The 25,525-nt window shown below is 54.3% G+C and overlaps 1 protein-coding gene across 1 annotated transcript; it reads right to left on the reverse strand.

The window, feature by feature from the left end:
• Positions 1–2,966: 2,966 nt before the first annotated feature.
• On the reverse strand, positions 2,967–25,525 carry ING5 (inhibitor of growth family member 5). Its single transcript, XM_047084192.1, has 8 exons — positions 25,439–25,525; positions 23,113–23,184; positions 19,956–20,122; positions 19,208–19,319; positions 18,947–19,040; positions 8,276–8,411; positions 8,101–8,162; positions 2,967–6,413 (listed from the first exon to the last, which is right to left on the reverse strand). The coding sequence occupies exons 1-8, from the start codon at positions 25,473–25,475 to the stop codon at positions 6,371–6,373; spliced, it is 723 nt and encodes a 240-aa protein (XP_046940148.1). The 5' UTR covers positions 25,476–25,525; the 3' UTR covers positions 2,967–6,370.

A 25,525-nucleotide genomic window follows, 5' to 3' on the forward strand; every position in this document is an offset into this window, starting at 1 on the left:
CCGGCGGCCGCGCGCACGCACTCACGTCCGCGTCCCCGTCCCGCCGCTGCCGCCACCGCCGCCGCAGGCCTTGCGCCGCCAGAGCCACGGCCGACTGAGCCTGCGCACCGGCGTCCCTCCGATCCCGCCCTGGGCCCCGCCCCCGCGTCTTCTAGGCCCCGCCTCCCGCGAGACGGGCGCCCTCCAAGCCCTGCCCCCAGGCCTGCGGTGCGCCCGGTTGCGTGCCCGGGTCCTCTGCGCATCGCGGGCAGAAGGTTTTGAACCGCGTTCGGCACGCCTTGCAGGGCGCCCCCCACACCCTCCCACCCCTTCCCAAGGCCAGGTCCTACCGTGGCCCGCCCTGACTGTCCCTTCTCTCTTCCTACTGCAGGGCACCCTCCAGGGAACTCTGCCTTCCGCCAGGGGTCTCTAGTTCCCCCTCAGGGAACTCTGCCCCTCCCAGGGATCTCTGGTTTCCCCCCAGGGAACTCTGCCCCCCCCCCCACACAGGAGTCTCTGGCTCTCCCCAGGGAACTCTGCCCCCCACCAGGGGTCTCTGACTCCCACCAGGGGTCTCTGACTCCCACCAGGGAAGTCTGCCCCCCAGGGGTCTCTGGTTCCCCCCAGGAGCTCTGCCCCCTCAGGGGTCTCTGGCTCCCCCCAGGAAACTGCCCCCCCCCAGGGAACTCTTCCCCCCCCCCAAGTCTCTGACTCCCCCCAGAGAACTCTGCCCCCCAAGTCTCTGGCTCCCCCCTGGGAACTCTGATCCCAAGTCTCTGCTCCCCCCCCCCACCCCCAGGGAACTCTGGCTCCCAAGCGCCCAACGCCCTGCCCCTACCCCACCTCCAGCCAGAGGGCAGACACTTCTGCAAGTTGGGCACGCATTACAGGCAGAACCCAAGAAGCTCAGAAAGCTGCCTGCGCACACACAGCCTGAACATTTTCCTGAACAAAGGCCCAGGCCTGGGACTCAAGTGAGGCGACCTCGGAGGGACCGCACTGGGGCTGGGGGACCGGAAAACCACACCCAGGCAGGGAAGTGGTGGCAGCCTGGCCTGGCGGCTGCCTCTTACAACCCCTCCAGGTTTCTGCCTGCCACCCAGCTCTGACATGCCCTTTGACCACTGGTCTGTGGGGCCTGTTAGGCCAGGGCACCTGAGAAAAGACAATGGCAGTCGGGGGGAGGAAGAGGAAGCTCCTGGCCTGATGGATGCTCCCTGCAGCATCACCCCAGCAGCCTGGCGCCAGGTCCCAGCCTCACCAAATTCCCTCAGGGGTGGCCAGGCCAGCTGAGCAAGACCCTGTCCTGGGACAGGAGTCCCGGCTCCGAGGGGCACCCCTTCCCAAACATCTTACCCGCCAGCCGAGCAGCCCGCCCTCCTCAGGGCTCTGAGTCCTAATCAGTGCCCCTCCTCCAAGCTGCCAACCCCAGAAACCCCCAGACTTAGGAGTGGTAGCCGCCTCCTGCAACCATCGTCCCGTCACCGTCACTGAAGTGGCTTCTGCCTTCCTGACACAGTACCTGGTACCAGGGTGGGGCTCATCCCCCACGCACCCCCCTGGCTCCCAGCCATCCTACTGAGGCATCTCCACTGGTTGTCGGGCTCATCCAATTCCATATGCCAATGGCAGAGCAGACGGCGGCATGTTCTGGGGAAGGGTAAGATCACGAAGACGTCCGGCCCACGTGTCTGTAGCGCGGGTGTTCACAGAACCCTAAGGTGCACAGCTGGCTTTGCCACATAGAGTGGATCCTGGTGGCCTTGCAAACTGGCAGAGAACAAGCACTTGCCAGGTCAGTGACGGCATGCCACGCGCCGAGAGGGCAGCGGCAGCAATGCCGCATCTGGGTGCACCACCTGTGTCTTCAATCAACCATACTCCTTACAACCTGCCCGCCTCCTTACAGGTGTGCTAAGGACACCACCACTGTACCCTCTCATCGAGGATGCTGCCTTTGGATTGCCGTCCTGACCAGGGAGACGACGTTCCAGAGACTTCCACCTGCCCGTCCCTACCATGACGGCCCTTACTCCAAGGTCAGTGTGGAATCCGTGTGGGAGTCCTGCCAGTTCTCAAGTCTCTTTGCATGGCACATTCAGGTCCTGGGACGATAACCACAGGGATCTGTGGACCCACTCAGACAAGTGTCACCACTTGATCAAGGTAGCCCTCCCGGACCTCTGAGACTTAGTAACAATTCAGAGCCAGTGAAGATTACCACCCCGACCCAAAAACACTGGTGTTCCCTTCTCCTAGGCAGTCACCACAACAGGTGGCTGCAAGTTCCTTTAGGAGTGCCCAAAGGAAATCCATGCACGTGGCAGCATTCCAGGCCCTTCCTCCAGAATCTGATGCTCCCCTCAAGCAAGGACTCTGGGTGTGCGGAGAGGCTGTGCCTCTCCATCATGGTGACCAAGCTGGGTTTCGGTGCCCTGACAATTAACTCTCCTCAAGGAAATGTCCTAAGAACTATTTAGTTCCCAAAGGGGTCTTGACATCTATGCAGATCTCAAAGGCAAGCCTTCTGTTCCAGAGAAAGTGCTTTATGCTTCTATGAAATAGCCACTCCAAGTATTCTACACTGACATTTCTTGTGAGCTTAGGGATCAGCTTCTGACACCACGTAACAGCTGAGGCCCAGGGTCCTGCCCAGGCCCGTGGCCAGGGAAACTCCTCTGCTCCCATTCACTGCCCGTCCCTTTAAAATTCTACGGAGGGGTGCCTGGGTGGCTCAGTCGGTTGAGCGTCCAGCTTTGGCTCATGTCATGATCTCATAGTTCGTGAGCTCGAGCCCTGCATCAGGCTCTGCATTGACAGCAGGGACTCTGCTTGGGATTCTCTCTCTCTTTCTCTCTGCCCCCCTCCCCCCATTTGTGTTATCTCTCTCAAAAAAAAAAAAAAAAAATTCCACGGAGAATACACTTACCATCTCTGGCCACAACGTAGAAGTTTTCACATTTCCTGGAATGACTCATCCTCAAACGTTTATTCCAAAAAATACTTTATTTATTAAACAATATATCCATAATCTATAACATGATCCAAAAATACAGATATACATCTTTACATTATTTAATAAAAAGATTTACAATATTATCTTTCCTTTACAAAGGGGACATAGATAATTCCTTGAAAATAAAATGTAACATTCATGTTAAAGCTGCATCATCTTTTTGGATGAAATGTGGTCAAAGTGAACACCACAAAATACATTTGTAGAAAGAAAGAAACTTCATAGACTTCTCTCCTGAATGAGAACGTTTTTCTTAGGCTTCCTGTTTTAAAATTCCTCTCAGCACAGGTAGCGAAGACCAGCCACGGCTCACTAGCAATTGAGGAAAACCTTCAGTCTCCAAGGCCCATGATTAAGTGTCTATTCCGGCTCCGGCCACACGGCGGGGGGGGGGGGGGCTGCTGTTCGGACAGCGTGACAGCTCGAAGCCTTCCCTGCCAACAGCTGCCAGCCACAAGTCTATGAGGCAGAGCCGCACGGCCGCCCGGGGACAGGACTGGCACCCAGCTGCCCAGTGTCGTCCGCAGCCCAGCAAACCGCCAGCTGCCCAGTGTCCCCACGCAGCCCAGCAAACCGCCAGCATTCCTGTGGCTGTGTCTTCAGCATTTGCTGCCCTGGGCAGACTCGAAGCCACCAGGCTCCCGTGACCCTGGCCAGTCCCATTTCATATCCACTCGCTCAGGGCCCCAGCCTGTGCAGTGGGGACGCTCACCCCAGCCAGCAGCTCCACCAGCGCAGCCACAGATGGCGGGGGCGGGGGGCGGGGGGGGGGGAGGGTTGGGGTTCAGTTTATAAGTGCAGCATGTGTCCTCCTGTGGGAAAATGAGAGGCTGTCCTGTCGAGCTGCTGACTGATAATCTAGCACTGAGAATGAGGAACGTGCAGATTCTCCTCAAACAAGGTACTCCTTCCCTTACACGGAAACCCTGCGGCCGCGGAGGGCCCGCACCCTTGGCTCAGATACAGCTGCAAGAGGGACCGCTGGGCCCAGCCTGGACCCCCTCAACCCAAGGAACAGGGCTCTGCAGCCCCCTCTGGGTCCAATCCAGTGCCTGGGAGGCAGACGGGGTCTGGTAGGAATCACCCCAGGATGAAGGCGGCTGGCCTCAAGCAGCAGTCCTCAGGACCAGGGCCACGCCAGGTGGCAGAACATTCTTCCCCAAGCAAAGCGCTGCTGTCGAGTGTCGTTCTGACTTGCAGAGTGTTGTTCACAGTTGGGAAGGACAACCGATCGGTCTTGACCCAAACAGCATTCCAGGGAATCTTCCTAATCCACTCATGTCTTCTGTTTTCTCCAAAGCTAAACGTGTGTTATTTTGGAGATATCAATGTAACTGACAAAAGTAAACACCAGAAACAGGTAGGCACAGAAACCTAAAGAGAAGAGGTGACAGCAGAGACGCCATCAGACTTTACACATAAGCTTCATATGGAAGTCGGCCATCTCTCCTGTCATGCTCGAGGCCCCGGAAACCAGGCATCGAGTGTACCCAACCAGCCATCGGCCTATGTCCACCGTCACCCGTCTTTCCGCGATGGCAGTGGCCGCGAGTGTTCTGAGAGGCAGTGCAAATATTCAACTAGCTTCCAAAGAATCACCACAAACTCACTGTACTTACCTACCCTCTCCACAAAAACTGGTAAAAGAGTGAAGCAGACAATTTTCCACAATTTATTCCCCACAATCTTTAAACACCTGTGTTAACAAAAAGCTAAGTTCCTAAATACAGACGAGCCTCGGTTTTGGCTGCAGTGGAGACTGAGGGGCTCGTGCGGGCCGGCGCTCAACCCGAAGCCCCCACCCCTTCTTTCGGAGAAGCAGGAAGGCATCGGTTCTGGGAAAGCCTGCCAGGCCCGGCGACCCCCTACCCTCCCCACGCAGCCCGGGGCGCACATGCCGAGCCGACCCCACCTGCAGTCGCCTGGAAGCAAGTCCCGCCACTCGGCCTGCTCCAGGAAGGACACAGGACGGCCCGTCTGCTGTGGGCTGACCCTCCGAGAACCACGGACGCAGGTCCCGGCTGGACACTCACGTCAAAGCTAACAGTCAGCGCTCACCTAGGGACGACAAGCTGAGCTGGCGCGAGGCGGCCGTGCACGACACGGCTCCCCGAGATTCTCTACGTGGCATCTCCTGGCCTTGCTGACATACTAGAAACAGGAGGACACGTGCAGTGAACAAGCCATCGGAGGAAGCGGGGCACTGTTCCAGAAGGCCTCCTGATAAAGAGGAGACTCCTGTTCACCTAGGAACTTCCCATCTCGACTCTGCCTCCTGCGTTTCTTCTCATGCCTCCAGGACAGAGACCGGCTCTCCCTTCGGGCCTCCTCGGAGCCCTCTAAGTGGGTGCTGTGGGGTCTCGGGGTCCACAGATGCTCCCAGAAGTCATGCCGCACACCACCACAGACGGACCTCAACCGGAGGTACGCGACTTCCCCCAACTGTTACCAGAACGACGGTTCAAAACTGGTTTGGTGAGTGCAGACTGAAGGGAAAACGCGTTCCTGTTTCCCAGCCTCATTCCAGAACCGCCGCGGCGCAGACTCACAGGTGGCCTCACGTAACCGTGGTCCCCTCGGACGTGAGCTGCTTACCAGTGTGCAAGACGGCAGGTTTAAAATCAGCCAGGCCTCGCCAGACCGGACTCGCCTCACGTGCATGCAGAATGCCATCTTCGCGCTGTTACGACAGTTCCAGCTTCACAGTAAAACATCAGGGATTCCCAGAGCGACGGCACACCAGCCGTCGGTCAGGCGTCTCACGGGCGGCTCATGGCAACGACAGCCCGCCTGCTGATGACGGGCCGTTCACTCCAGCAGGTAAAGCCCTCACGGAGGGAACTGGGAGTCCAGACGAACAAGGCAGCGCACAGTGCGGCGGGGCCCTCCCGCTCCAGGGACAGCCCCACCGTCCCAGGCAGGTCACCGAGACACGGAGGACGCCTTCCAGCAACGCCTCGCCAGCTTCCGGGCGCACGCCTTGCGGGGACAGATGTGCCGCGGTGGCGCCGGGACGGTCGGACCACACAGGCTCACACCCCAGCTGCAGAGCGACGGCAGTGCAACGGGTGGGAAGGTCCCCACCGCACCGGCCCACGGAAGGCTCGGCCACTCGGTGCACCTGCCGTGCCCGGGGCCGGGCCCCGTACGAGAAGTCTCGAGAATGAAGTCACTGTGGCAAGTCCCTGTGAGATCGCTCCTCGTGCAAACAGGGCTCAGGTGGATTCTTGCTTGTCTCAGGAAATACCCAGACTTACAACTGGCCACTGAGTTGTTAAGTATCATTCAAAACAAGGTAGTTTTAAAATGAAGAGAAAATATTGCAACACGAAGGAAGGAATACATTAACTCGCTCTTCCAGCCCAGGTAGCAGCCTCACTTCCTCCTCCTCCTCTCCTGAACGCACCGCGGACAGAACCTGAGGAGAGAGGCACGGTGATCGACCCTGTGCGTGAGGAGGCCCACCCCGCCCCCCGGGTCTCCAGGGACGGTGGCCGTGTCACTGAAACCACGCTGGCAGAGAGCACACGGCTCTCCCACCGGACGCCCCGGCAAGGGGAGACCCCCAGCAAGTCGCTGTGGCCAGCGTGTGTTTCCAAGGTGACAGAAACGAGTCAACGAGCAAGACTGTCTATACAAACGAATACGCCTCTTGACCCAGTTTCTTGGCCCTCCCTGTGAGACAACGTGGCCACCGGGGACCAAAGTGGAGGCGACACCCACAGTCACAGTCAAATCGGCAGACCAAGCGCGGCGGAGGATGAACCAGCGCGCTCCAGCAGGTGGGGCAGGCCGAGAGGGCCCTGGAACCCGCATGGTTGGCGAGTGCTCCCCGGGGACCCTGGGCAGGCAGGCTCAGCGCCTCAGACACCGGGGGCCGCTCCCGGTCACGCCTGGACCACGGCAGCTGTCAGTGACACCAGGGGACCTTCCAGCTGCTCCCGATGCACGTGACTGTGCCCCCCCAGGCCCCCGGCCGCCCCGTTCCCCAGTGTCGGGTCTGTGCCAGTGAGCGAGCACTGAGCGCGCCCCCGGCCCTGCCCCCGAGGAAGCAAGGCTCCAGCGGCAAATGCACTCACGCAGGCTCGTGCCGCAAGAACATGTCAGAACAAATCTCACTTAATAGAGAAGAAGCCTGAACACTTTGTGATTCTGGAAAGACCCCAGAGAAACCCTGAGTTAGACAACAGGGGGGAGCCCCACCCTGCCTCCCCGCCTCTGCCCACGGGGCACAGACCCCCTGCCGCTCGACCCTCCCAAGAGGCAAAACCGTCTTCCAATGCCCACTGACTCTTCCACCCGGAAGTTCCACCAACAACTCAAACCCACATCGGAACCCGAATCACATGTCCCTGCCCCCCGCCCCAGCAGGAGGCCCGCAGCCCCCCACCCGGGTGCCCGTGCCCCAGCTGCAGAGCACGGTCAAGGGCTGCGCAGTCACTGCTCAGACTTCCTGAGGCGACCCGGGGCCGGGACGCACATGGGGCCAGGCACGTGAGCACCCCCTCAGCCACTGCCCACTGAGCCCTGGGGACAGCACAGCCTGTCCTTCAGGGGTCTGTCACCACCCCCCATCCACACACACGCGAACACGGAGGACAATCTCCGAGCCTGCATTTTAGAACTGAGACCCACTTCACCCACGGGTAAATAAAACCCGCTTTTTCCTTAAATTAACTCTCGGGAACGACACCGAAGCCACCAGCGGGCACACGGACCAGGGACAGAAGCTGCCCCCGCACCCTGCACCCCTCCCCAGGTGAACACAAGCCCCATGGCAGGTCACCGGCCTCACCCAGGTTCGGATTTAATGCTTGTGCTCTTTGTCTTTCCCCAAATCTCCCCGGGAAAGAACTCGTTTCACAGTTTCTACCTCAATCAAAAGCTTCCGAATAGCTGTTCCTTAGAAGCTTAACAAAAATAGGGCAGCACCATGCAAACATCCTGAGAGACCGGACCCAGGCGAGGGGCGCAGATGTCCCTCTACCAGCTCAGCCCCAGGAAGCAGGACCCGCGGAGTGCCCGTGGCCACAGCCTGGGCCTGGTGGGGGCAGCACTCATGACGCCCCACAGGCAGGGAGAGGCCGAGCAGAGCCCATACTGACCATTTTCCTTTGGGTTTCGTGGTCAGATCCACGCAGGCGAAGTGAAACCACTCGATAGGACACTGCAAGGCAGAGGGGAGAGCTGCAGTCAGGACTCCATGTGCCCCCCCCCCCCGCACCCCCGGCCCTGGGTGCAGGGCCCTGCCCGAGGCCCGTGCACGGCGCCCACACTCACGTCCGGGTTGTCACAGCCTATCATCTCCCCGTAGGACACCTGGTGGCACAGGCAGTAGGTGGGCTCATTTGGGTCCACGGGCATGTCCAGCACGTCAGAGGGGTGCACGGACAAGATGGTGTCGGTGAACTCAGACCTGCGGGGAAACCACAGCAGTGAGCAGCAGGTGTGGGGGGAGAACGGACCGGCCCCTTCATACCAGACAAGATGGGGCACAGAGGCACCCCAGAGGGCGTGAGGGGACGCACTCACTACCCACTCTGGGGTCGTGAATCCATCCCTGTCTCCTGCCTCCAACCTGCTCCCTGGGCTCCCCGCCCACCCCGCCCCAAGTCCCCCCATCCCCAGCCTCTCAGGGGCCCTCTCCCCTGGGGGCAGGCAAACACCCCTACTCACCAGCCACCAGCTGACGACACCTGAGAATCCTGGACCCCAACCCAACCCAGCACACCTGGTGCCAGACCTCCACCCCACACATGCTCACAGCACCTTCACCCCAAAACCTACAAACCACCAGCTGCCCTTCCCATCCCTGGAGCAGTAGGTCTAGGGAGCCCCTCCAGCCCCCTACTGCCCACCCCCCAGTGGGGCCGCTTCTGACCATGTGCCGCTGTCAACTGCCCACCCCCCTGAAGCGGGCCTGTCGCCCCCCACCTTCCGCAGCCCCCCTTGGTCACTAACCAGTGGCCCGGCCAGAGTCCGGCCTGCCCGTGCTCCCCTCTGTGTCAGCTGGGGCCTATCCCCCTCACTCCCCACAACTCCCCCCCACCGCCGGCCAGAGTCCGGCTGGCCCGTGCTCCCCTCTGTGTCAGCTGGGGCCTATCCCCCCCACTCCCCACAGCACCCCCGGCCAGAGTCCAGCTGGCCCGTGCTCCCCTCCATGCCGGCTGGGGCCTATCCCCCTCACTCCCCACACACACCCCCCCCCCCACCGGCCAGAGTCCGGCCGGCCCGTACTCCCCTCCGTGTCAGCGGCCCACAGCTCTGCAGCCAAGCAGATGTGAGAGCCGGAGCAAGCGTTCACCTGCCTTAGAGCAGGGAGGGCTGGGGGTTCAGGCTTCTACGTGTTTCGGCAGCTTTCAAACAAACCTACCAGCTACGGGGCAGTGTAGACAGTACGCTCCTACTAGCACAGAAAGGCAATCTTCCCTATCTCACCCTGCAGAATCAAGAACACACATGTGACTCAGGGGTATACCTGCTACGGAAACACCACAAGTTCACACCAGGAACTTGGTGACAGGGATGCCGCGAAGCCGTGGCAGACCACGTTTCCACACGCCGACCAAGAGTCCGGTTCCCAAAGGCAACCACCGACCCCTTTGTCCCATACTGCCCGTCTAAGGACACTCTGTGCCTCTGCCATCAGATACCCAGAGCCAGCTGTGCACGCCACACTGCCCCCTGCAGATAGCACTGTCCTCCCTACCGGCCCCCCCACGGCGCTGTCCTCCCTACCGCCCCCCCACAGCGCTGTCCTCCCTACCGGCCCCCCATAGCACTGTCCTCCCTACCGGCCCCCCCACGGCGCTGTCCTCCCTACCGCCCCCCCACAGCGCTGTCCTCCCTACCGGCCCCCCATAGCACTGTCCTCCCTACCGGCCCCCCCACGGCGCTGTCCTCCCTACCGCCCCCCCCACAGCGCTGTCCTCCCTACCGGCCCCCCATAGCACTGTCCTCCCTACCAGCCCCCCCACGGCGCTGTCCTCCCTACCGTCCCCCCATAGCACTGTCCTCCCTACCGGCCCCCCCACAGTGCTGTCCTCCCTACCACCCCCCCCACGGCACTGTCCTCCCTACCAGCCCCCCCCCACCCCCCCAGCGACAGTGTCCTCTTTGCCAGTGCCGCCTCTGGCCTGAGTGCTGCTCGCTGGAGGCAGTGCTGCCCGTGAGGGCCCCAAGGCCTGTCTAAGCCTCTTCTCTTTGTAAGTGACCTGCTCTCTGTCTCTGGGAACAGGCAGGACTTTCTCTGTTTATCCGAAATCCGTGCGCATCACAAAAAGGTGTCCCGTCCACATGCTTTCAAAATGTTTCAGGCAACTCTCCAGACTAGGACGTGGTTTCCTCTGTTTTCCGCCAAACCTCGATTTCTCAAGCTGGCCTCTGACACCGTGTCTCACCCCCTGCTGGATCGGTGGGGTTTCCTCCCCGAGACTCACCTGAAGGACCGGTGCCAACCTGCGGTGGGGTCACCCCAAACGCCCCAGGGCACGCGCCTTCCGTGTGCCGACCGCACTTCGGCTGCCCTGTGTGTTCTGCTTGCGAAGCTGGACTGAGCTCTCACACCGCGAGCTGACATCTGACCTGAGCACCTGTCCCCCAGGCTCAAGGGCGCCACCCAACCGGCGAGGAGGCCTGGGATCGCCCCTGGGCACCTCCTCTCCGGTCTCACCTGAGGGGGCTCTGGGGTGGGCAGGTGGAGCGCTGCCAGGAGGTCTTTCCCACCTGCCAGGCAGGCTGGAGACCCCGTATCGGCCGTGCTGGCCACCTCACTCCGACACTACTGGGCACAACAAGTGTCCTCCGAGCCGATTTCCCGGGACATCGCAGGCATCCCTCACCAGGCACTGCCAGGGATCCCCCCTCCCGTGCCTAAACCGCCAACTGCCCGATGTGCTTTCCAAGCACGAATCAGAGCCAGACTTCAGGGCAGGCCCGGTGCCCCCTCACACACCCCTCACGTCAGCGGCCCCCGTGGCCCGTCCTGACCTCCGTACAGTGCTGCTCGGGGGCCCGAGAAGGGATTCGCACGGACGGGCCGGGCCCGGCCGGACCCGCCCAGGCGCTCTGCACACGTCGCCACCCGACGTGCCCCGCTCCTCCTCTGCAGCCAGCCCAGCACAAAGGGCCGGCTACCCGCCTCCTCGGCGCCATCAGACGGCGGTCAGCAACGCACACGCCGTCACGGCTCTGCCGAGGGAAAAGCCACGCGCCCAGCCATCTCAAGTGTGTCCACACAGGTGGCGGCGAGACTCGTGCGTCACCGTGAGGTCTGCGGCACAGGCGGGTGTACCCCCGCCAGGGAAGCTCTAACCGCGCCTGAGAGCTGGGGCCTCGTTCCCTGTGAGGGACCCGTGGGGAGGCGGCCAACGAGAGCGCCTGCTGTCTCCAGAAAAGGCCACCACGCCTTTCGGTTCTGAGCAGCGTGGAGCAGGAAGACTCGGAGCCCTGCCGCCACGAGTCAAAAAACCAAACCCAACAAGTTGCTAAAACCACATTTTCCAGACACCGGAAAGCTGTGGCGTGACAAGGCCCAGACGCCCTGAGGCCAAGGGAAGGGCAGTGGCCAAGTGGGCAGGCCATCTGTGTCCCGGGCTTAGCCGAGGGCTGCCCGCCCTCTGGGGGCCACACAGAGCCGGCACGGCCACCGACACATGGGAGCTCTATACGTGGGGCAGCCGTGACCCCACAGTCATTCGCTGAACCTGGGGGCGGCACAGAGGCTGCAGAGCGGCAGAAAGGCTGAGCGCTGAGCCATATTCTCAGGGGAGGGGCCCGCCTCTGTACAGCGGCCCGTCCTCCACACCTCCGCCAACCCCAGGAGCAACACAGGCAGGAGACAAGAAAGGAAAGCCAGGGCGCGGACTAGCCACACAGGCGCCTTTCAGGAGGGGGAAATAAACCCTGGGTCCCCCACTGAGAACTGGGAGGGGGGGGGTCTTCCATCGTGAGACCTTTGACATCAGAGGGGACAGGGGACAGGGCCCAGGTAGAGTGGCCGCCGGCCTCCAGCCTGCTCCATTTGCCTGGACTGAGAGCAAAATGAACTCCTTCTGGGGAACGGCAGAAATCTCACCCTCCGGGTTCCTCTTATACCTAAAGTCAGACAGACAACAAAAAAAACTACAGGACGGGAAAAAGAGCAGGAAAACGTGAGTGAAAATCACGAAAAAGCTAATAGAAGCAGAGCCACAAATGACCCGAAGTGCAAATGAGCAGACAAGGGCTTGAAGCAGCTGTTACAAAGAAAATCTGAATAACGTGACTGCAAACAGGGAGACTCTCCAAAGAGGAACTAAAATCTGTACAAAAAGGAATCAAAGGGTGTTCGAGAATGGAGAACGCCACGTACGAGACGTCCTGCTGCTGGTCTCGTCCACCCGGAACTGACTCGGCCTGACCGCTCATATGTCAGCCAGTCGAAGGAGACCCACCAAGGGCCGGGCCCTTTCGATCCCGTCTGCGGGCCGTGTTTGCGGCCCAGCCTCAGGTGCCCCACCAGACCTCCAGAACGCTGGTGCAAGCGGGAGGACACGCGAAAGTGCCCCCGGTCACAGATGGAACAAATCCACCGAGCACAGGAGGCGACCCCCCATGATGATGCCGAGAGAGGATGTACTGACATCTGTCAGCGAGATCTAGACTCCAGGAAACGCCGGGAGTCACACAGTCTGGGCTCCGCAGAAGGAAAGCTGTGAAGAAAGGAAAGGGACGGAGAAAAACTGATGCGTGAGAGACACTACAGGGCTCGTCTAAAGGAGAAAAGAAAAAACCTTCCGTTTCTGACCAGGATATAACAACAGGCACCAAACGTGCCCCCCACCGTGAACAGGGAGAAAACCAGACGAAACATGTGACAGCTCTTCAGACGCTGACCGCGGGCAGCACAGGACGGCGGCCCGAGAGAAGGTAACCGAGGCGAGCCCTGCAATCGTGTCGGCTTCCTGCTGGAGGCACTTCCCACACTCCAGTCCACCGAGACGAAAACCAAACGCAGCATGGAGGTCTAGAACTGAGGGAAAAACCAAAGTTCCAGGAGGGCAAGGCTGCTGGCATTTGGTGGCAGGTTGCTAGAAAGGAGGAAGTAAGAGAATGTGCTCCCGAGATCTGCAGAGGGACCCCTTTAAGTTTTCAGCAAAAAACTAAGCTGTGCACAGGTGAGAGTCCCTTGAGTCCTGGCAGAGGGTACAGGGCGGCTGGGAGCTGAACTCGCCAGAGCTCACACACAGGCTCGTCACACTCGCTCCACGCGGCCAGCAAGGAGAGGCCTCGCTAAACACAAACAGCATTCAGAAGAGAACCCAGAAGGGCTATACCTCAGCAGTACGGCTTAACCAACCCTACAGTAAGGCTACCCTAACCTAGGCATTAGTGGTCTGTTTCTGTAAATAAAGTTTTATTGAAACACAGCCACATATTTTCTGTGGATGCTTTTGATATAAAATAGCAGAACTGAGTGGTCACAGCAAAGACAACATGGCCTATAAGCCTAAAATATTTACCATGTAGCCCTTTAAGAAGAGAGGGTTTTTGGAGCACCTGAGTGGCTCAGTCGGTTAAGCGTCCGACTTGGGTTCAGGTCACGATCTCACGGTTCATGGGTTCAAGCCCCGCATCAGGCTCTGTGCTGACAGCTCGGAGCCTGGAGCCTGTTTCAGATTCTGTGTCTCCCTCTCTCTCTGCCCCTCCCCTGCTCGCACTCCGTGTCTCTCAAATAAAATAAATAAATAAACATTAAGAAAAACGGATTTTTTTTTTACAAAGGTTAAACATGTGCCTGCAAAGGATCAAGCTGATCCACAGGTAATTAAACTATTGACCAAAAAATTGGAAAATAAATTCAATACCTGTTGAACGAAGACAACAAAATCTGGACACTCAACAACACACATTCACATTGTCCATCATCCCATAAAAAATCACTAGATGTGTGAAGAAGTAGGAAAATGTGACTTCAACCAGGAGAAAAATGAGTCAGAAACAGACTACGCATTACGCATGGACAGCTTTTTGTACCTCACTCATGCCTTGATAAACTGGGGGATTTTTAGCATGCTTTTCTTTTCTTTTTTCATTTTAGAGAGAAAGAGCATGAGAAGAGAAGGGCAGAGAAGGAGAGAGAGAGAGAACCTCGAGCAAGCTCTACTCTCAGCACAGAGCCCAACACGGGGCTCTATCCCACAACCCTGAGAGCATGACCTGAGCTGAAATCAAGAGTCAGACACGCAACCAACTGAGCACCCAGGTGTCCCAATAAATAGGTTTTTTAAAAAAGAAAGAAAAGATCCCTGGAAATGACAGAATCAGAAAAGAAGATCTTTCAGAAAGCTATCATAAATGCGTATGCTCAAAGAGAAAGGAAAACATAAATGTAATAAGGGAACCGTTGAATAGTACCTAAATAAATACGGTGTAAATAGAACTTCTTTACAAAAAAAAATCTCTTAAATGAAAGATTCACTAAAAGAAGATTAAGTTAGACACTAAGGAAGAAGAAAAGACCTGAAGACAAAGTAATAGAAACTATCCAAACAGAAGCATAGGAAGAAAAACGTTGAGAAAAAAACCCACCACCACCGACAACCACAAACGAGCTGAGCCTCAGTGAACTGCGGGAAAATATCATGCTAGCATACATGTAATTGAAGGTCCATAAAAAGCCAAAAGGGAAGCAGAACTGTCTGAAGAACGTCTGAAAATTTTCCCAATTTCATACAAACTACAAACCAATAGTTCCAAGAAGTTCTCAATGAGGTCTAAGCCAAATATATACAAAAGATCCACACCGGGACAGACCATAATTAAGTTGTTAAAAATCAAATTGCCGAATGGAAATCTTAGAAGCAGCAAAAACAAATAAAGCCACGTACATTCAGAAGATCAAAGAAAAGCCTTTCTCATCAGAATCCGTGCAAGATAGAGGATACCAGGGAAGGAAATATCTTTAGTGCTGGGAAAAGTCAACTAAAATTCTGAGTCCAACAGAAATATCCTTAAAAAAAAGAGATAAAATAGACATTTCCAGACAAGAAAATTTTGAGAAAACACCTCAGCATCAGCAGACCCACAGTGTAGAACAACACTGAAGGCAGTTCTTTAGCAGGAGAGAGACGACAGCAGAGGGAAATCCTCACGTCTGTAAAGAAATACAGGCAGCGGAAACGGTATGTACATGGAGTGACAATAAAACCCTTCCTCGTGTTTTATAGTCTGTTTAACATAATCAGTGGTTTAGACCTAAAATAACAACAATATGTTGTGAGGCAAATTATCACGTGTAGAAGCAGAACTTTTGACGATGGCACAGAAGGCACGAGGAAAAACAACTCGTGTGGGTTCTTACGTTACACACAAAACAGGGTAATATCATTAGAAGTTCACTGTGGTAAGTCAATGAACCGGGAAGACACACTAGAACAGTCCTTAAAACAGAATACCAAAACATGTACTCAAAAAAAATACATATGGAGCACCTGGGTGGCTCAGTCGGTTGAGCGTCCAACTTCGGCTCAGGTCATGATCTCACAGTTCATGAGTTCAGGCCCTGCGTGCGGCTCTGTGCTGATGGCTCAGAGCCTGGAGCCTGCTTTGGAGTCTGCGTCTCCCTCTCCCTCTATTCCTCCTCCACTCGCACTCTGTCTCTCTCTCTCTCAAAAATAGATAAAGATTTTAAAATAAAATTTTCTAATACATGATTAATCTAAAAGAAGACACTAAACTAAGAGACGCACAAGCGGACAACTACCAGCAGAAGGTAAGTTCAAATCCAATCATATGGGTAATGATGTTAAATCTGAGTACTCTAAACATTGCAGTGAAAAGGGAGACACTGTCAGACTAGATAAAAAAAAAAAAAAGCGAGACTCAACTTTGCTGCCTTCAGGAAACCCACTCGAAGGGGCGCCTGGGTGGCTCAGTCGGTGGAGTGTCCAACTCTTGATTTCTGCTCAGGTCACAATCTCATAGTTCATGCAATCAAGCCCTGTGTTGTACTCTGTGCTGATGGTGCAAAACCTGCTTGGGATTCTCTCTCTCTCTCTCTCTCTCTCTCTCTCTCAGTTCCTCCCCTGTTCGTGCTCTCTCTCAAAATAAATAAATAAACTTAAAAAAATAAACCCACTCTAAATACAAAAGCATAGGGGCGCCTGGGTGGCTCAGCCGGTTAAGCGTCCGACTTCAGCTCAAGTCATGATCTCACGGTTTGTGAGTTCGAGCCCCGCATGAGGCTCTGTGCTGACAGCTCAGAGCCTGGAGTCTGCTTCAGATTCTGTTGTCTCCCTCTCTCTGCTCCTCCTCCACTCACACTCTATTTCAAAAATAAATAAAAAGTTAAAAAAAGTTAAAAAGAATAAAATAAAAAATAAATACAAAAGCATAAATGTGTTGAAAGTAAAAGAATGAAAAAGGAAAAAGATACACCATGCAAAAACTCATCATAAGACAAATGGAATAACTATCATAATATCAGACCAGTAGACTTCAAAACAAAGAATATTACAAGGGAAAAAGGAGGAAATCTCATAACAATGAAGAGTCAGTTATTTTTAGAAAAAACTAAATGCATATGTACCAACAAATAACAGACTTTCAAAACATGTGAAGCAAAGCTGACAGAAGAAACAGACAAATCCACAGCTTGAGTTAGAGACTGTAAGATGTTTGTCTCCGTAATTCATCAAGTGAGTAAACAGAGTGTCAGGAAGGACACAGAAGACCAACAGAACTGCCAACCGAGTTATCCGACTAACAGCTACAGAACATGCCGCCACCAACAGAAAACACGATATTCTTCTCAAGGGCATATGGAATGTACAGCAAGACCGGACCATAACACAAGTCTTCATTGACTTCAGAGAATTTCAATTATACAGTGTTCTCTGATGACAGCAGAAATATTAGAAACTGAAATCACAAAGTTACCTGGAAAATCCCAAATTACTTGGAAGCTGAAAACATACTTCTACATAAAATATAAGTCAAAGAAAAATCAGAGGAAATTTTAAAATATTTTGAAGGAAATAAAAATAAAACATACCTAAATTTATGGGACATGCTAACAGTAATTAGACTTAACAATAGTTTAAAAAAAAACTATAGCTTTAAGTGCTTATATTAGAAAAGGAAAATATGAAAATCACTGATCTTAGTTACTTCCAGCTTAAAAAGCCAGAAAAAGAAAAGTAAATCCAAATAGCAGGAAAGAAAAAATAAAAATACAAGCGGAAATCAATGACAAAGAAAACAAACAACAGAGAAAATATAAAAACCGATGAAACCGTGAAGCACCTGGATGGCGCAAACATCCAATTCTTGATTTTGGCTCAGGTCATGATCTCACGCTTTGTGAGATCAAGTCCCGCATCAGGCTCTGCACTGACGTCACAGAGCCTGCTTGGGATTCTCTCTCCTCCTCTCTCTCCACCCCTCCCTCGCTTGCACCCTCTCCCAAAATAAATAAATAAAACATTAAAAAAAAAAAAAAAAGTCAATGAAACCAAAAGCTAATTCTCTGAAAAGATCAAGACAAAATGAGAGAAGACATGAATTATCAATATTAGGTCTGAAAGAGGAATCATCAGTACAAAATCCTACAACAGAAAGACAATCATGTAATATTCTGACCAACCTGGTATCAATAAATCTGACAACTTACATGAAACAACCAATTCCTTGAAAGACACAGATTACCAAAACCGACTCAAGAAGAAATAGAAAGGTTGAAGAGTTCCATAACTTGAAAGTGAAAACAGCATTAAACTGTAAACTTAAAGTATTTTATTGTATGTAAACCATTCCTTAATAAAGTTAACTTAAAAGAGAAAAAAATAAAAGGGTGCCTGGGTGGCTCAGGCAGTTAAGTGTCCGACTTTGGCTCAAAGTCATGATCTCGCAGTTCATGGGTTCAAGCTCCGCACTGGGCTCTGTGCTGACAGCTCAGCGCCTGGAGCCTGTTTCGGATTCTGTGTCTCCCTCTCTCTCTGCCCCTCCCCCATTTGCGCTCTCTCTCTCTCTCTCAAAAATAAACAATAATATAAACAAATAAATAAAAGGGAAAAAAATAAGGTTAAACTATAGCATCCAGGAACACACACACGGGACAGAACTACAAAGAATGGAAACAAACACCACGTAAGTCTGGGTCGTAGGTCCCCGGGGCAGAGGGAGGAGGTTACAGCTTCCACAGAGCCATGAAAGCACTTTTGGCTGAGGTCAATCACTGACCAGGATGTGCCTCAGAGGAATTTGTTAAACTACCTGCTTCTTCTGCATTTATTTACTGCAAGATGGTATTCAGGGTGTTTCTTAAGATAAAAGTTTAAACAGAACCAAAACTTCTCCCGTTTTTTGTCAAGAATGGACTGTCCTGAGATCTCCCCGTAACCGTCAGAACCATCTCCCCAGAAGCTACTCAGCTCTCTACCGTTTTCTCTGAGTCTAAATGTCACTTCTGTGAAGCAATACAAGAGCGAGGGGGGTGGGGGGAGCAGGTGGGAGAAAGCTTTAAATGAAATATGCTGAAATTCAAGGTAAATGACACATCTGTTTAATAAATACAGTCATGCAACTTAATGATGAATATATCCAAAATATATATTTATACATAAAACAACGAACAGCTATATATTTAGCTGAAGTGTGGCTCAGCCTGAAATGTCGGTAAATGTTATAGTGTCACTCAAAAGGCAGGACACACAGGGGCTCAGAGCGTGGGTTTTGGAGTCACACCGCCCTGTGCGAACCCGGCTCCCCGCACACCAGCTGTAAAACCTCGGCCGGTCACTCTCCCCAGGAGCCCCGTCAGGCTGCCGAGCGCAGGTGGAACCGCACCCACAGCGGGCACGCTGGGAGCGCCTCCTCGCTGTTAGCGGCCACTGGTGCTCCTAGATGCTAAGTAAATACTAGCGCTAAGGAACCTCTGGGGAGAAAGAGACAAGGAAAAGAGCCTCTCACCCTCCTTTATGCTTCTTTTTCTTTGGAGTGTCTTCTTCTGAGGTCCTCCTGCCACGACCTCGGGAGCCTCTTTTTTCTTTCTGACCTCGACCTTCTGAAAGACCATAAACACCCCAATTATCTGCACAGAATTCACTGAAGCAGGACAAGATTTACTCAAACGTGATATTTACCATAATGTTCCTAATACATTTATCAGACAAAACTCTTCAAAACTCCGTACGTAACGGTAACAAAATGAAGAAAAATTAACAGACTTGCTTTTTAACCCTCGTCCTCCGGAGCTTTCAAAGTCACTGCCCTCCATCTTGTCCTTCAGGTCTGCTTCGAAGCGTGCCAGGTCTGCATCGAGCCTTCGAATGTGTTTATCCACCTACAGAAAAGGATGCTCGCAAGTCATTTAAAAATGGAAGCAGGACATCTCAGGAATCACAAACACACTAGAAATCAACCAGGACGTACATTCTTGGATTCAGTTGAGTCTTCAATTAACAGAGCGCTATAGAACAAGGCCCGCCATCCCAGTTTATGTGGGGGTCTTTGTCCCCACATGCTTTGACACCTCAACAGAGTAACTGCCACTCAGGAAAACCGTGAAGGCAGACAGTAATGAGACACAGGGCTGTGAAACGCAATGGAATGGGGGCGAAGACATAAAAATCTGAAGAACGTACAGATTTCAGAGTACAGGTTCTCACAGAAAATGCCTCCGATGCCTTAGGTATTTAGACCAAGACGGTAGAAAGAAGAGAGAGAGGGCAATGGGGTCAAAGCTCGGGGATGAGACAGTTACCCGGCCCCACAGAAGAGACCTACAGACGCTGCCAAGACTCGACAAGGAGCCGGCGGGCTCGCAACACTCAGCCAATGCCACGTGCCACAGTCCAAAAGAAGGACTTGTCGGGGCACCCAGAGGGTGCCTTCCGGCAGACAGGGCAGCACCCACCCCCCCCCCCCCCGCTGCCACCCCCTCTTCCCGCAGAACAGGGCGGGGCCCACCCCTCCTCACCATCTCATAGGTCTGCATGGCCAGCTGCACCTTATCATCACTGTACTCCTTACACTTGCTGTAGGCGCTCTGGATCTTCTGCAGGTGCTCCACACGCTGGTCTGGAGAAAGCGTCTTCACCGTGGAGATATACTCCGCAGCCAGGATGTCGATCTCTGCCTTCTTATCTGATGGGGAAATGGGGGAGAAGCTAGTCCCCGCAGGGGGTTCCAGAACAAGCCCAGCAGTGCCAGTTCCAGTGACGGTGGCTGACCGAACTCCGAATTACTGCTGGTAGGAGCACAGTGGGCACAGCCTTCTGCAGGGAGCCTGGCGCGGGGGGGGGGAGCACAGACGCCACAGCCAGGGCAGCGTACCCAGGAAGTTACAGCGCACAACCGGGCACAACCGTGGTCCAGGTGAGAACACATACCGGCCCCACCGACTCTCAACGCCCCTGAGTAACAAATTATGTGCTCATTCAGCCACAACCTGCCTACTGCCCTCAAGTCCACACCCGAAAGATTTAGGATCCATATGGGAAAACACCCAAAAATGCAGAAAACAGGAAACAAGGCAAATGTGCGATCTATAGTAAGAGAGATCAATAAACTGTGGCCCAATCACATGGAATGCTACCCAGCACCAAATAGCACAGCTGTCACCCATAGCAATGTGTATTAATCCCACAAAAGGTGGCACTGAGCAAGAAAAGCCAGACACAGGGGCACCTGGGTGGCTCAGTCGGTTAAGTGTCCAACTTTGGCTCAGGTCATGATCTCACAGCTCGTGGTTCCAGCCCTGCATCCGGCTTCTGTGCTGACAGCTCAGAGCCTGGAGCCTGCTCCAGATTCTGTGTCTCCCTCTCTCTGTTCATGCTCTATCTCTCTCAAAAATAAACAAACATTTTTAAAAAATTAAAAAAAAAAAGAAAAGCCAGACACAGAGAACAACATACCGTGAGATTCCACTGATAATTAGGGGTGGACTGATACAACTCTGAAATCTCCGGTTTAGCGAGGTGAGAAACCTACTGTTGCAGGAGGAAAGCTCGGGGTGCCAGCCCCTTGGGAGGAGGGGTAGCATGCTCAGCAGGGTTACACGTGCCCCAGGCTCCAGAGGCTCCATTGCTCCATCTAGGCAGAGGTTCGTAAGTTGGTATTTGTTAGACAATTTCTAAACATATGCTTATTCCTGGATGTAAATGCCGTATTTCACAATAAAAAAAGTCTTTGTATTTGCTAGTAGGGAGACTGTACCTCAGTAAAAAAAAAACCACAGCTATCCTGATCTTACAAAACTGTGCCAGGCACAATGAATGAAAAATCACCCATACCCAAGTACGTTGCCACAAAACACAAAACCTCAAGGACAAAGAAGCAGCAGAAGCTGCCAAACAGGAAAAAGACCACATATATAAAGGATGAGGAATCCAAACAGCATCACATTTCTCAAGGGCAATGTGGAAGCTGGGAGACAAGGCAGCAGTGCCTTCCACATTCTGAGGGAAAAGATGGTCAATGTGGAATTCTATACCCAGCCAAACTGTTCATCAAATAGGAGACCAGAACAAACACATTTTCAGACACATAACATCATAAGAAATCTACCTTCCCGTGTACCCTTTTCCAGGAAACTACTGGAGAAAAGGCTGCAATAAAACAAGGGAGCAGATCAAGAAAGAGGATGTTTACAACAAAGCATTCAGGGTCCTGCATTGAAGATGAGCAGAGGCAGAGCCTGTGCAGCAGGCCTAGAAACAAGCAGCCCAGGTATAGCCTGCAGGACAGGAAGCCCCAGGGGAAAAGGCTGCGTTTGGAGAGCAAACTCAGAAATGGCAGATAACCTAGTGTAACAGACACACGGAAAATGTGGAACATGTATGAAATGTAGAAAACAAAGCAATTATGAACTCCCAGAAAAACAGAAGTTATTCAAAACAGGTCACACAAGCACAGCATGTAACATGGACCAGCTGCAAACCACCCAGTCAAGAGTCCCGAAGGAAACACCATCCCTGTTGTACTGCAGGTTCAGATTCTAACCCACTACACCAGGAGGTGGCTGGGTGGGCGGGGGCGGTGCAGGAGCTGGGCAGGTGCAACTGGGGAAGCAAACCTTCATATTCCACGGTAACAGAATAAACCCCAAAGCAAAAGGGAGATAAGTAAGAAATAGCAAAAACATGATGTTTAGAAACAGGGAGTTAAACACCAGAACATCAGAAAGTGCTCTTTTAAAACTATATACACGCAGTTTAAAAACAAAAAATAATTTTTTTAATGTTTCATTTTATTTTGGGGAGAGGCGGGAAGGGCAGGGAGAGGGAGACAGAGGATCTGCGCTGACAGCCGAGGCCGATGCAGGGCTCAAACACTCGAACCATGAGATGACCACCTGAGCCAAAGTCGGACATTCAACTGACCGAGCCACCCAAGTGCCCCGAAAAACATAAAGTCTTTTAAAGGAAAAGAAAGATGACAAACATTCTGATTGCAAGAGACAGATGATGGTCATAAAAATGATACATGAAGGGACACCTGGGTGGCTCAGTCAATTAAGCAACTGAATCTTGATTTCGGCTCAGGTCATAATCTCAATTTGTGAGTTCAACCCTTGCATCAGGCTCCATGCTGACAGTGCAGAGCCTGCTTGGGATTCTCTCTCTCCGTCTCTCTCTCTCTCTGCCCTTCCCCCAGTCGCCCACATGCTCTCTCTAAATAAATAAATTAACTTAAAAAAGTGTTACGTGAAGGTATGTTAAAACCCAAGAAACTAAGTATAATTTTTTTAATGTTTTATTTATATTTGAGAGAGACAAAGCGTGAGTGAGGGAGGGGCAGAGAGAGGAAGACACAGAATCCAAAGCAGCTCCAGACTCTGAGTTGTTAGCACAGAGCCTGATGCGGGGCTTGAACTCACAAGCCATGAGATCATGACCTGAGCCAAAGTCAGATGCTTAACCGACTGAGCCCCCCCCCAGGCGCCCCTAAGTCTAATTTTAAAGTGTCAGCACACTCCATAAGACACCACACAATGAATGCCCAAAGTTTAAGGCTAGGCTGCAGCCCCACTGTCTTGAGTCCCCTGGGAGACCAGTGCCACCCCAGTATCTTGGAGCCCCCTCTCCCCAATTGTCAGAGCACACCGCCGGCTGTACTGTAAGGCCTGGACCCACCTTCCGTCCTCTGGTCCAGCTCTCTCATGAGCTGGAAGTTCCTCTGCAGCTCACAAGGAAGGTTCTCGATACCTGAAACACAGAGACATGTACTTCTCGGGAGCAGGACAAAATCTGCCTTCCAGACTTTATACCTAAAATCTACAAAAAATAAGCTCACGTCGTTTCCTGTTTCTGTTAGGATTTGGGGAGGAAAAGGATTAAGGTATCTTTTGGGGAACGGGTACCAAACACTGATAATAGACTCACAGGCTTCAGATGTTGTTGGAAGCTGGAGAAATTAGAGGGACTTATCCTGGAGCTGCGAGCAGAGGTGGGGAAGTGGCCCGTGTGACTGTCCACCCCACACCCCCCAGTCACTCCTCCCCTCTCAATACCTCACCACAGTGAGTAAGACCGAAACCCTGGGGTCTCTTTGATCTTCCCCCCCCCCCCCCATTGACTGTGAAAACCCATTCACGGGGTAGAACATCAAGCAAGGATGGATATGGTCTCTCCGGGCTACACAATACATCAGGCACTGACCACGGGGCTGCTGAGCAACTGAAGGGCTGCTACTACAACCGAGGCACTGAGCTCTTCATTCGCTTAATTACTTCCAAGTTAAACAGACCGTGCTGAACAGCGTGGGCGGAGGACCCCACCCCACACTGCTTTCCCCTCTGCACTGCAATCCTCCTACTCCAGAACAACCTTCCAGCCTGCCTGCACAGCCTCAACAGGCCCCTAACTGGCTCCCATGCTCAGTCCTAACCCCCTCCACTGTCTTCAGCTGACAGTGATTGTTGTAGGGCTAAATCCGGTCTTTACAAAGCTGCTGCCTAAAGCTGCCCAGCTCAGCCAGACAATGGCACAAACTCCCTCCACAGCCTCTAGGCTCACCACACCCTCCCATGGACCTCCCCGCTCTGTCCTACCCTGGGCTCTGCAGGACAGTGCCACCTCAGTGCTCTAGCCACCTCAGTCCTCTAGCAATCCTTCATGGCCCTTCTTCGGCTGTGAGCTTTTAAAAAAAATCTGTCTGCCCCATGTGAAAGTAAGTTCCAGGAAAAGGAGGACAGAGTCTGCTTCCCTGGCACACAAGCGAGTAGGCATGTCCATCCTGAGCTTTCACACAGGTGCCCAGAGCATGATGGAACTCACGATCCTCAAACCCTCCAAATGGGGCCCACTGGGAAGGTACCAGGACAGAGAAGAGCAAGCCCCAGCAGACAGGTTCAGCAGATGAGTTCATCGTGGTTCTGTAATGAGTGCTGCAGGGAAGAGCCTCCTCCCCTCCAGGGTGCTCTCCCACCTAGGACACCGCCCCCCGCCCGCCATCGCTCACGCTTGGCCTGGGAGGTCCCCACCGTCTCCCCCAGAGCAGCGGTTCACTTCCAGCTGCAGGTGGGGTTCCCAAGCAGCCAGGTACCAGGGACCGCGTATATTCCCACTGCAATACAGCTCTCCAGCTCCCCTCCACCAGCCCCGCCCACCCCCTCCCGCCAGGCCATCCCCTAGCCAGAGCCAGACCAGCAAGAGTGCATGACCTTGACAAGCTACTTAGCCTCTGCAGCCTGCATCTGTGAAATGAGGGCAATAACTATCAGCTCAGGAGTTCTTAGGAAGCTCCAACCTGTGCTACATGTGGACAGAACGACGTCTGCCCGTGGTGCCGATCACTGCCCTGAACACCTGCGAGTCCCCCTCCTCCGTCCCCGGCCACGCAGAAACACAGGCACCCGAGGACACTCTCCAGCCAGTATCGTCTCCCCCAACTCCCAGGTCACTGCACGAGCAGGCACAGAAACACGGCCGGAATCCCGCCCACCCCCCGCCCAGGCCCGGTCCAGCGTCTGAGGGGATACGGGCTCAGGGCTCAACCACCTGCGCCAGTCAACTGGGTGGGAGCGGGGGCGGGGGACGGGGCCAAGACAGCGGAGGGGGGTCGGGAAGGGCGGAGCGGGGCCCTGAGCTAGGCCTCTCCCAAGAGAGACTGAGGGCCGGGAGGGCGGCACGCCGCTGAGGGCAAGGGCGGGGCCTAGCATGGGAAGGGCGGGGCCGTGACACGCAAGCCACGCCCCACGCCAACCGGCCCCGCCCCTCCGTGACGCACCTGGAATTGGCGCGGCCGTGACGGTGGGACCCTGCGCCGCGCCCCCCGCGCGCATCTCCTTGCGGCCCCGCCCCGCCCCGCGCGCGCCCCCGCCACCCCCGCCGCCTCCGGACTGCCCTCGCCAACCCCACGAGTCCTCGGGGTCCGCACGCAGCGCCTGGTGTCCGTGGGGAACCGTGAGGCGGGTACCCTGTGCGGGCGCCGGGCTCGGGGGCCGCGAGGGACGCTTACTGTCCAGGTAGTGCTCCAAGTACATGGCGGTCGCCATCTTCGTCCGCGGCCGCGCTCTAGGTCTGCGCGGGCGGGCGGTGCCGCGAG

The sequence above is a fragment of the Lynx rufus genome, unplaced genomic scaffold (genome assembly GCF_022079265.1).
Source record: "Lynx rufus isolate CCGP_SWC_20201006 ecotype Redwood Valley unplaced genomic scaffold, mLynRuf1.p SCAF_2, whole genome shotgun sequence".
NCBI lineage: Eukaryota > Metazoa > Chordata > Mammalia > Carnivora > Felidae > Lynx > Lynx rufus.

Excerpts from the sequence above, each read along its gene's own strand:
- ING5 (XM_047084192.1), bottom strand. The coding sequence starts at position 25,475 with ATGGCGACCGCCATGTACTTGGAGCACTACCTGGACA. Across the intron at positions 19,041-19,207 it reads CGGAGGACGAGGGTTAAAAA|AAGGTCGAGGTCAGAAAGAA; the intron begins GCAAGTCTGTTA and ends ATGGTCTTTCAG. Across the intron at positions 8,163-8,275 it reads TAGGCTGTGACAACCCGGAC|TGTCCTATCGAGTGGTTTCA; the intron begins GTGAGTGTGGGC and ends TCTGCCTTGCAG.